Consider the following 12891-nt stretch of genomic DNA (forward strand, 5'->3'; position numbering starts at 1 on the left):
AGTGCATGCATCATGCAGTTTACAGTATTGTATATTCATTGTGCTCTTCACTCACTCAGACTGAGGCAGTGTTGTGGGATAACAGCTCAGCCACCATCAAACAAACGCTAAACAGTTCACAAAGTGGAAATGCAGCGAGTGCCACATTTGTTTCCTCGCAAACAAAGCAAAACAGCTTTTTAAATGCAAAAACATGCAACTAAATTTCAAAGAATGACATTTTAACCGTCTCTTGTACATAAACACATTTTTATTCAGTCTGATATAGGTTACACATGGAAAAAAAAATCAAATTCTAAGAGAACTACTTCCCTTTGTGGAGCTAATGATATGACAGTTTTAAATGAGCTTCAGATCCCCACTTGACAGCTTCCATTATCAGCTGCCGTAGGCTGTGAGGAATAAGCATAATCACATGCTACGACTGACCTGAGGCTTTTTTCTTTCCTTTCTTCAAAAATAATACAAAAAGAAAACATATCCCCTCAGCAGTCATTATGTTTTCTCACTAAATGATATGGAATGTTATCTTGGAAATGCAGGTAAAAAGAAAATTGTTCCCTGCAACAGCAGAAAACAAGGTAAGAAATGGAATTTTTTTAAAAAAGAAAACTGATTCCCAGAATTCTGTTCCCAGGCTGCTACTGTGTGAGGCATTAAGAAAAAACCCTCTCTATCCAAAGTTTGTTCAACAACGAAAGAAACCTGCTGCTGTGATTCCGTCTCATAACCATCAACCGTGGATATGAATAGAAGCCACAACCTCAATAGTACAGAAGGTACATTAAATTTACACTGCTCGCAGATCAGCTTTGGAGTCTAATATATTAGAACTGACAGTCATAGACACAAAGCAAAGACTGATGAGGGAAAAGAAGGGGAGGATCTTAACATTTAACTAGTGTTAGTCTTTTTTTTCACTTGTAAATTTCACAAAGTGCAAATTTTTTTATGTATATTACATCATAACCAATTTTAGAAATTGTTCATCTTTTATATATAACAATGAAAAATTGTTAATTTCACATACATACCCCCAATAAAGCCAGCCCCCCTCCCCATCTACTCATCTGAATATTTTAAAAAAAAAAAAAAAAAAAAAAAAAAAAAAGGAATCACTAAATACATGCTGCAATGACGCCCACCACTTTGATTAAAACTGGACCAAAGCCTCCTTTTCGGCTCCTTGAATCTCTTACAGTACACTGTTACTGTCAGCGTGCGTTTATAGTTAAAATATATATATTAATCTATCATTAAATAGTATGCCTCTTGCACAGTCTTGCATGCATTGAAGAGCATTTAGGGCAAGCTGTACAAGAAGGAGAGGCGTGTGGACGGACTTGCTCAGGCTGTAGGCTCCGGGCCAGGTCCAGGCACTCTTTTACCACCTGTAAACGATTTTTTTGCCCTTTACTCCTTGCAACCAGGTCAGTCCAAAAGATGCTTCTCCAGTGTGTTTTTGTCGAGTGAGCGTTTGTTTGCATGTGTGGATAAGAATGTGTGTGTGTACGTGTGGTCCTAAACTCAGTTACACAAAAGAACTGGAGATCACTGAAGTTTTGTTCCAAGCTTCCGTTGTCTGTTCCTAGGAGACAAAAACAATAAGAAGTAGTGAGGCATGTAACAAATGCAATTGTCGCACATAAAATAAAAAATCTAGTCACATTAAAAGTGGCAAAATTTCAATGAAATCATAGAGATTAATGGATTTGTCACACGAACCTTTCGCTCTGTTGAAATTGGTAAACTGACTTGACAGTACTGAGCATTAACAGAATGGTGAGACTGTAAAAGACGGAGCTACTGTAGCTTATTAGCAACATCTGGTTTCGAATGAAGGTGTGAGGAAACTGGCGTCTATGGTACAAGTACTTCTTTTGAATAACAAAGCAAATAAGTTAAGCTTGTCAACAGACAGTAAACAAGCTAGCTATGAAAGCTTTTCACCTTTTAAATAATAGGAAGAAACTGTGGCTGCATACACACCGATATGTTTTCATTTTAACTCTCTGGTGGGTCTGAAAGATATTTTTATTGTTTAAAAATGACTCCAAATACACCATTTATCAGAGCCAGTAGCCATAAAAACAGGTAGAATCATCGAATTTTCAACTTTACAATTGAATTAATTATGCAAGACTTTTGTCCATTAGGTTAAACCGTTATTTTATCAAAATCATTTTTCTGTATAGGACTTATTTAAAGAAAAAATTCTATTAAAAAAAAAAAAGAAAAAAGAAATTCTCTACTGCCTTTGCTATTGTGTCGTTTCCATAGAGGTGCTGGACTTCTTATTGCAGTGAAAAACAAACCCACAGCAAGTAAAAATGTAACAGGAGCAAAAACCGCAGAGAAATCGTTGGGGTTTCGAGGGTAAAAATGCAAAACTCTAGCGACATTTAGCTTCCACACTAATCTGGAGTTTTAGGACCCCTAAAACTGAGAGGTCTAGAAACCTCCATTTCAATTTGAAAACTCCAGAATTGCATCATACTCTGGAGGGTTTGAAACAGAGACTGCTGGAATCAAGACAAGAATGCCACGTCTGCTTTTGGATTGGACCTTTCTGGAAATGTCTGCTCACATCACCATTGACCAGAAGAAAAGAGCCATCAGCTTTGATAAACACTGCATAATTCAATAAACATACACGACCAGTCAGACGTTTGGGCACCTTCTCATTTAATGGTTTTCTTTATTTCAATGACTATTTATGTTGTAGACTCTCACTGAAGGCATCAAAACTATGAATCAACACATATGGAATTATGTAGTAAACAAAAAAAGTGTTAAGTCAAAACATGTTTTGTATTTTAGATTCTTCAAAATAGCCACCCTTTGCTGTGATTACTGCTTTGCACATTCTTGGTATTCTCTCAATGAGCTTCATGAGGTAGTCACCTGAAATGGTTTTCACTTCTCCGGTGTGTCTTGTCAAGGTTAGTTTATGGAATTTCTTGCCTTCGTAATGGGGCTGGGACCATAAGTTGTGTTGTGCTGAAATCAGGTTTGTACACAATTGACAGTCTTATTTGACAACTGTTAGAATCCGTATTATAGCAAGAACCAGTCAGCTAAGTAAAGAGAAACGACAGTCCATCATTACTTTAAGAACTGAAGGTCAATCAGTCTGGAAAATTGCAAAAATTTTGAACGTAACCCCAAGTGCAGTTATAAAAACCATCAAGCACTACGATGAAACTGGCTCACATGAGGACCACCACAGGAAAGGAAGACCAAGAATCATCTCTGCTGCTGAGGATAAGCTCATCCGAATCACCAGCCTCAAATCGAAAATGAACATCACCTCAGATTAGAGGCCAGATAAATGCCATACAGAGTTCTAGTAGCAGACACATCTCTACACCAACTGTTCAGAGGAGATTGTGCCAATCAGGCCTTTGTACTCAAATAGCTGCTAAGAAACCGCTACTAAGGAAAAGCAACAAGCAGAAGAGATTTATTTGGTTAGGCCAAGAAACACAAGGAATGGACACTAGACCAGTGGAAATCTGCGCTTTGGTCTGATGAGTCCAAATTTGAGATCTCTGGTTCCACCCACTGTGTCTTTGTGCAATGCAGAAAAGGTGAACAGATGTTCTCTACATCCATGGTTCCCAGCGTGAAGCATGGAGGAGGAGGTGTGATGGTGTGGAGGTGCTTTGCTGGTGACACTGTTGGGGATTTATTCCAAATTTGAAGGCACACTGAACCAGCATGGCTACCACAGCATCCTGCAGTGACATGCCATCCAATCTGGTTTGCATTTAGTTCTACCATCATTTATTTTTCAACAGGACAATGACCCCAAACACACCTCCAGTCTGTGTAAGAGCTATCTGACCAACAAGGAGAGTGATGGAGTGCTGCGTCAGATGACCTGGCCTCCAGGTCTCCAGATGGTTTGGGATGAGATGGACCACAGAGTGAAGGAAAAAGGGCCAACAAGTGCTCAGCACCTCTGGGAACTCCTTCAAGACTGTTGGAAACCATTTCGGATGACTACCTCATGAAGCTCATTCAGAGAATGCCAAGAGTTTACAAACTGTGGCTATTTTAAAGAATATAAAATATCAAACGTGTTTTGTATATGTGTTCATTCATAGTTTTGATGCTTTCAGTGAGAATCTACAATGTAAATAGTCATGAAAATGAAGAAAAACTATTAAATGACAAGGTGTGTCTAAACTTTGACTGGTAATGTAAATTAGTCGACACATGTTGCAGACACTGTTCTATGCCAGCAGCTGCCATGCAATTAAGGAAATCTCTGGTCTTGCTTTGTGTTATTGCTGTTCTTACTCTGTAGTATTTTCTACAACTAAGCAACCAGCATTGCAAGCAGTGGTGAAATCACCATTTGTGAAAGTGGGAGTCCTTCTCTAGCAAGGTCAGAACTTACATCTTAATTTCCAAAAGCACAACTAGTGCCAGTTTCTTCAGTAGAAAGTACTTCTACTTGAAACTGTTAAAACTAATTGTCCAGAGTGACAACAGCTCAGTTTGTGGAAAGACCTGTTCTAGCTGAATTTTTTGAATATTATGTTTAAATTATGAATCAGACAAAATTTTGTCTACCTCCACCATGTTGATGGTACTTTAAAGGCAGATCTCTCAATTTAGATCCAACTGTTTTTAAATAACCAGACAGCAGTAGGGAATAGCGAGAAGATTTTAATTGTCATTTTATTTTGTTTACTTTCTGTATCTTTGTGTCATTTAGATGAAACATGTTGAATGAATTACAAGAAAAAAACCACTGAGTTGGCAGAAAATAATACACCTGTTCTACAGGACAGGACTGGACCCAACACATCGCAGTGGTAGATGTGTATTTTTTCACCATTTGTGTTCAGTTTATGTTTCAGGAAACACTGATATTGAAGCCATTTCTAAAAACTGACAAATTCTTTCACCGAGTCAACTAAAGTAACTTAGAGGCAGAGGATGAACTTCTTTATTAGGCTAACTATTGTTATTACCGTTGTACTACTGAACTGATTAGATAAGTTAAATCTTGCAACAATACGTACCTTGCAAACAATACCTTGCAAAAATGTGACGGTGAATTTTCCCCACTGTGGGATCAATAAAGTTTATCCCTATCCTTAATACAGCTGCTGGAAATACTGTATTTAAGCAGCAAAATAAAAAATACTCTTCAGTATTCCCCGTCACACACCATACTATCTATAGGAAACAATATTTACTGAAAATAAAAACATATCGATGGTTCTAATGATGCTGGATTCCTCCTGAACTCAACGCAATGATTTCACTGTAGAAACTGAATCTCTGCAGCAGCTCAGCTATTTGCTTGTAGAAAAGCATTTAGGTTAATGAGGCTATGTGACAATGATATCTCAGAAGACTGAATCCGACTGACTAATCAATTGAGTCACCTGCTGTGCCATGGCTGTGAATTGTGCACTGCTCTTCTCTCAATTTGTAGATTGTATTGATCCTGCTGCTGTGTGATGCTACGGCCGTTTACTCAAAGCAAAGAAAAGAGGGAGACTTTCTACAATTGGCGTGGTGCAGAATCTGAAAGCAGGTCTTGAGAGTTGGATGTGAGTTGGTCATGCTGTTGTAGTGAAGAAGACAGAGCTCAGCTCCAGTGGGCTCCGGCCTGATTTAACTCCTGCTTGCAAGTATTTCTTATGTCATCAAGCCTCAAGCACTGCCTTTATCACCAGGACATGAAGGTAAACCTTCTGGTTTGATCAGGCATTAGTGCAGATAGGGGTGGCATATTGAGTGACATATCACCATGACAGCATCTTACCTTGCCTCTGATCTGGTCACTGTATATTCAAACCATAAGATGTTGGGGATCAGGCTTGTGTCTCGCACCAGGAAGTACTCTGATATTGGCCTATGGATTGTAAAAAGCAAATTGAAAGGACAGAACATTAGAGCAACCATAATGGACCAGTTTTATCCAATTATTCAGGCTGAGGATGAGTTGTCCTCCCCTGTGACACAAGAAGGACGCAGAAAAATGAGAGATCTACTTACCATGCTGCTATTTTGGGGAATAATGGTGTCAGCACCTCTTGTGTGAAAAAGAACCAGATTATGCCAATTGTACTACCGGCCACTCCGCCATAGAAAACCTGGCTCCAGCTGTGGTACAACAGGTAGACTCTGAAAATGACAGACAGGGGAAAATAAAAGCTAAGAAAACACAACTGTGCTTGGAGTTCTAAATAAAGTGCACCAGCATGTCTATAAAACAGTATTAAATCGTCTGGTAAATTAACCATCACCGTCATTTTGGTCAAACCATTCAGAATAGTGTCAGAAACATTTTCACTGTTTTCTGATTTTAAAGAGATCTATAAAATATAATCGAATAAAAAAAAACAAGAAAATAATTGTTGGATTAATTGAATTAAAATAATTAGCTGCATCCCCAAATATATTCAGTTTGTGCTAGTGTGTATATATCCACACACAACACGCTCCTAAATCTGAAGACCACATAATGATGCATCAAATAGACATGTCTTGTAAGTATTCCACTGGCTTAACTGCCAATTAAAATGTACACACATATTACAAACTACTTATATTTATTATACCACACACTTTAATTGGCTCATAGCTACGCTAATAAAGCGTAATTATGCAAATAACAAAAGGAAACTAGATAACCATTATGCATGAATTGAAGATATTTACAGACAGGTCTTTACAACAAAAAGGGTCCCTCAAGTCACATGAGGGTTAAGAGATAGTAAAATGGCATAAATCCAATTTGACAATACATTTCAAAACAGTTTGATTAAAAAACATAAGGGCAAACACCAAGAATTCAGCCTCTGCATGAAAGAAAACAGCTGCATATCTGAGTGGACATTAAGTGTTTATGCAAAACATTAATAGCTCCAAGTAACTGTTAAGACACTGAGGTTGACAAAATGTACAAACTAGCTAAACTGAATAAATCAATTTTCTCTCCTCTTTTTTGAAGGCAGTCCCTTCAGGTAACAGCTTCTTATTTATAGCTGGTGCCGACGGTCACATTATCCGGTTAAAAGTCAAAAATGCAGTGGCAGATCATATCAGCTGTCATCAATCTTACTTAAATCTGTGTGTAGCTTCAGACCACAATGTAATTTAGATGTTTTCTGTGTTACAATCCTCTCAGAGGCTTTGTGAGGTAGAAGCCCAACTTTTTAACACCACTGAATATCCTTGATCAGACTCTTACTGGACGCACAGCCTGGACTTAAACAAGGATCTATACATGCTACAGTTAGGTTCAGAGGCTCGTGGCGTGGTGCTCAGATAATAATCTTATGCTGAACATCAGCAAAATGAAAGAGATGGTGATGGACTTCAGGAGGTCAAGAGAAGATCCTGTTCCGCTACAGATCAACAGTGTCTGCATGGAGAGGGTCTCTTCCTTCAGAATCCCATGGGTGACTTAACGTGGACCACCAACAGCAGTGGTCAGGAAGGCTCAACAGAGAACGCACTTCCTTAGACTGTTGGGAAAAGGTCATCTGGAGGCAAATCTCCTGCAAACTTTCTATCGCTCCACGACAGAAAGCATACTGGTACACTGCATCACAGTGTGATATGCTGTTTGCACAACTGGTGACAGAAAAGCCCTGTGGGGGGCGATAAGGTCAGCACAGAAAATAATCGGCTGCCCCCGAAGACACTGCAAACTCCAGTGGTCTCAGCAAGGCAAAGAAGATTGTGTCTGACCTCTCACACCCTGGCCAGGATCTCTTCAACCTTCTGCTTTCTGGCAGGAGGTACAGAAACACTGCATGCTGGACAAACTGGCGGAGGAACACTTTTTATCCATGGACATTTAGGCTTTTAAACTCAAAGGAGTAACCTCCATGGATACTTACGGACAATTTTTCTTTTGGTCAAACATGGGACAGGGCAACATGAGTGTGTGTACATGCGGACTTTATTTTTTCTTTCTATTTATTACTTTTATTATGTCATGCATATTCGTATTTTTTAAGTTCACTACGGGAAGATGCTGCAGCCAATTTCGTTGTACAATAGTACAATGACAATACAGGCCATTATATTCTATCTAGGGAAAATCAAGTAATTAATTTATTAGCCAAAGTTTGGTCTAAGACGATACCCAATATTTTGGATCATAAGTCAGATTTTGATGAAAAGATCCCCATCTTTTTGAACTTCAGGACAGTGAAGTTTCCCTGCAGATCCTTCCTAGACAGGTATTGACATAAAACTAATTTTATCAGACACAAAAAAGGTAAGTCATGCTTCAAAATTAACTCTATGGAGGGATGAAATTGGTACCTACTAAAAATACTTTTATTATAATGTTGATGAATTCTTCAATATTCACCTTAGATTTTAGGATTTATTTGGAAGCTCTGAAGAAGTTAGTCATGGGGATCAGGGCCTTACCTACTGTAGCAGACTGATAAGGCCATGCCCAACAGGATAATGGACAGTATGTGCCTCCACAGTAGGTCCACACATCGAGCGTTGTTCGTTTGATGCATTCTGAAAGAGAAATTGGCACAAATTCACATAATGGTATCTACTTCATGTGAAGGTTGAATGACTGTTGAATCAAAAGCAATACTGTAATTAATGTAATAATTAAATGCACAGTGGAAAAAATTACAAAACTTATTTGACTTTTAAACTCAAATTAGCTGGTGTACATCTAAGAATTTCACAGTTGTATTCTTCTACCCTTAAACCTCCCCAAACAACAAGATAAAAACAAACTCACCTTAAATAAAGGAATAGAAAGAAGTAAACAACAAAGAACCAGATAAACTGGGAATGATTGGAGGGCATCCCATACTCTGAGTACAGGGTTGAGTGAGCCCCTGCAGAAAGACAACAGAGCCTGGTATAAACATTCATTTACAGATTGGAGTTCATCTTACACTGTTGTATTGTATAAATTTAGAAACAGTTTGGTTAGGATAATCACCAAAGCTTCCAAGTTACTGATCGCTCAATTCTTTACTTTATATGCACACACAACTTTATACACACAAGTCCAAGGCTGAAAGATAGCTCCATGTGAAGAACATTTGCATATTATTTGTATATGAATTATTCTGAAAGCCACTGGTGTTCCCTTTTGTGTATGTAAACTATGTGGCTAAAGTGTGTTCATCGACGCTTCTATGGGACATTTTCTTTTAATCGACAGGACTTGGAAAAACAGATTTCAATGAGACTATCAGATAAAAACATTTTAGCTATGCTTAAAGCATTTAATAACATTATTATAGCAAGATTGAATTTTGATGATTTTGGATCAATGTCTTCAAGTACAGCAGTTTGCCAACAATGAAATGTAAATTAACTGGTGTTAATATTTAGAATAACTCAAACTCCGACAATTTTTTTGAAAAGCCTTTGTCTGTTTATCTTTGAAATACATTAAATAAGAACAAGAACTTTTCACTCTTTATCCATCAGTGCTGATAAGCTATTGCTCATGATGTGCAACCAGTCAGACAGCGATGTGGCAAAAGCATTATTTGAGACAAAGAGTAGTGACTCCAGATAGCAACAGATGTGGAGTAACACGTCTAGATGTCACCGTTGACATCTAGTCACTACATTTATAATTGGTTACTTTAAAAGACTTTCAAAGCAAAAGAAAAAGTGTTCCATGACTACAATTTCTTCAATATACTGTTTAGCTGCTTTTTACAATTTTACATCATTTTGATGAAACACAACCAGACATTACTGAAGGCAGAGAGAACGTATACTGTACATTTGGGACCATTTCTTTGCATTCTGTAGATTTAGTGTGACAACCGTTTCCATTTTAGTTACTGCTTCAGCCTCAGTGAAAGAGTGGCACTATTCAAATTGTTAATTTTTAACTGTAACTGAGCTACAGCAATATATACCAAAGACAGACATCTCATTGGTAGCAATAAGTAAACTGTTTGACAGAATGTTCAACAGTTACACATAAACGCACATTAACAACACAAAGTGTGATTATATGAACCACCCCAAGCATGCTTCCTCCACAGCTCATAACAGCCTTCCATACTCCCAAGGCATGCTACTTCATGACCGCCTGTGCCTCTAATTGTGTCAGTCTTCAACCCCCTGGGGAAAGTCGCGACCAGAGGAGGCCAGTTTCAGTCTAAACACAGCCATGACTGTGTCCCCCATTACCTCCACCTAAGCAACGTACACCTGGCAGCCCCCTCCAAGCTGACAGACTATACGTTGGGGTATAACTTTAGTGTGGTACAACAGCTTTCCTGAACCTTTTATCTCCTGGCCTTCATTAAAAGTTGCTCATTTGAAAAATATCAATAATATTGTTGGTAATATTTGACTATTATATCAACTGAAAAAGAAGTCATTTAAATATTTTATTTATCCAAGTGCAACAGTCACACTTTTGATTGCTATAAGGTTCTATCATATTTTTTTATACCTATTACACAACAAAAACTGAACTGACAAGTAATATTATTGAAATGGCTGTATTTTTAAACTTGTCTGCAGCGTCTCCCTTTAACACAAGCCAATGAGATGCAGATAAATTACACAGCTGAAGCTGTAATGTTCCGTGCCAGATACCAGAGGAAGACACTCTGGCTATCGTCATGTTGCAACGTTGCCCAACCCTGCCAACGACACATACAGATAACAACTTGCTCCGTCACTCACCTGCACATGGGCGCGGCTCTCTGAGAATGTTCTTCAGTAGCCAGTTCACTATTTCGTTCAGGAGAAGACCACCAAAGAAGGAAATCTGTAAGGAAAAAAAAACCAAACAAGTCAACACATGAGCACTTACACACTGCTGTCCTGCCAGAAACTGATGTTCAGACTCCTGTGAGACGACAAACAGCTTCATAGACTTTAAAGTCTGAAAACACAACTCACAAGTACATGTGCAGGACTCACCGTGTGCAGTTCCCGTTTAAACACTATGAGTGTGACAAAACCTACAAGAATTGCTACGGGCAGGAGGCTGATGTAGGCCAGCACTTCTCCCGTCAGATCATCTGGAACAAAAGACACAGTAGTGATGTTAATACACAGAAACACTGTAAAGTGACTTATAGCAGTGGTGGGAGTGACACTCTGGCTCAGTGAACCCGGATGGCTGAGTACAAGTATGTAGTGTAGTAGTGTGGCGGAACAGCTAAGCCATCTTCAAACTAATAAACCACCTTGTTATACGTGGTTAATTAAGGCAGCTCATTGGGAGGTGGTTTATGCTAGTTACACTAATCAGTATGAGGCCATGGAGCCTAGCTACTACGTTAGCCATAGCCCTCGCTACAAGGCTATACGAGGAAATAGCTAATTACTTCCAATACAGTCAGAAATCATGTTTTGCACTTCAGAATGCTTGAATTTGGTCAAATAATTCTTCCAGGTCACGGCATAATTCCCGAGAGAAAATACCAAAGCCGATATTAAAACAGCTAGCAGGCTAGCTAGCCTTCATTGTGGCCATTATTACAAACTGCGCATGCGGCGCTGTCTCACAATTTCGCAGTCCGGGTTACATTGCCCTGTGCTCGGGGTTTGACAACGGATCATAATTTGGCAGTAGCATCGACGACCGTGTCCATTCAGTAGCAACAAAACAGACGAACAGCTGGAAAATTACAAAGCGACTGACGGTTAGCGAAGCTTCAGCAGTGAAAGAAATGTGTCGAGTGTACGTACCCTCCGCGAACTCTACGTGTGTTATAGTTATGGCCCGCCATCGAGGTGGTACCGAGCACTGCTCTTCCAACGCCATCTTACCCGGACACAACCGGGAAGTCCCAGTGAAACGCCCCAGACACGTGTCCGACCAATAGTAAGCGCAGCTCCGCGTTCAAATGGGCCCCGGCGGCGGAGCAGCCGTCCAATCCCAGCAGCTCCCCGCACAGGAGATATTCAGCCCATAGAGAAGAATTATTGAATGAACAAAAACACAAAAGTCCAGCACTCCACATTAAAGCAACTAAGTGCATTCATTCAAAAAAAATTAAATAATAATGAAAAAAGGCCACGGCGATTTCATGATTAATTTAGGTTAATGAATGTTAATGATGATAAATTACCACCTGATCCAACAATAACTCCTGATTGGCATTTGGTAATTAGTGACTGCGAAAATGTGAATTTAATGACCAAAGTTACTACATGCTTAAAAGTAATTTGGTACCAATTTCAACTGCGGCATGTTTTTAAAAGTTACAAGTTACATAAACAAGCCAACAGTTTATCTCCTAGAATAACAAGACTACAAAATTCTGATTTGTTTTTGTACTGGTAGAGTCACACCAAGTTCCTGCTTGATACAACCTGTAAAGTATTATTAACAAATATAACAGGCAAAAAAAAAAAAAAAAAAAAAAAAAGTCGTGGAGACAAAATGCACTGGCTGAGAGACAGCGGATAAACAGCAGAAAGGTCGCTGGCCTCTTACAAATCACACAAAGTCAGTCGTGAATGTCATGCAGAGCACAAAAAAATGACAGAACAAAGCAAGCAGCAACAACCTGAGCAAGTGCAAACTTGGTTTCTTACTAAATATATATTCATGTCTGTATAGAGGCTACATCACTATAACTGGAACTTTAGGCCAGTAAAATAAGGTTAAATGAATGTAACATTGGGAGCACAACACGACACAGTTCCACATAACATTTGGGGAACTGTGTGTGCAGTCGAACAAATGTAGCAGAGGTGACGTGTTGGAATAAAATGTGATGCAACAAGAACATTGTTATGGCACAATGATAACCATGAGCCAGAGTTTAAATGCTTTTGTCAGTGCTGACTGTCTAAAATCTGATATTTTCCAAGAAAAGTGTGATAAAATGACAGATTTTATAGGAAATAAAGTAACAGTGAGAGCTTAAAATGAAACTTTTG

General features: G+C 38.8%; 1 protein-coding gene across 1 annotated transcript; it reads right to left on the reverse strand.

Moving 5' to 3' along the window:
• Positions 1-230: 230 nt before the first annotated feature.
• Positions 231-11802, reverse strand: dolpp1 (dolichyldiphosphatase 1). The gene is made up of 8 exons (XM_023263445.3): positions 11692-11802; positions 10918-11018; positions 10678-10762; positions 8750-8849; positions 8416-8514; positions 6022-6150; positions 5789-5878; positions 231-1588 (listed from the first exon to the last, which is right to left on the reverse strand). Exons 1-8 carry the CDS (start codon positions 11765-11767, stop codon positions 1552-1554), a joined length of 717 nt encoding a protein of 238 aa, XP_023119213.2. The 5' UTR covers positions 11768-11802; the 3' UTR covers positions 231-1551.
• Positions 11803-12891: the final 1089 nt, after the last annotated feature.

Source organism: Amphiprion ocellaris, chromosome 17 (assembly GCF_022539595.1).
Source record: "Amphiprion ocellaris isolate individual 3 ecotype Okinawa chromosome 17, ASM2253959v1, whole genome shotgun sequence".
In the NCBI taxonomy this organism is placed as follows: Eukaryota; Metazoa; Chordata; class Actinopteri; family Pomacentridae; genus Amphiprion; species Amphiprion ocellaris.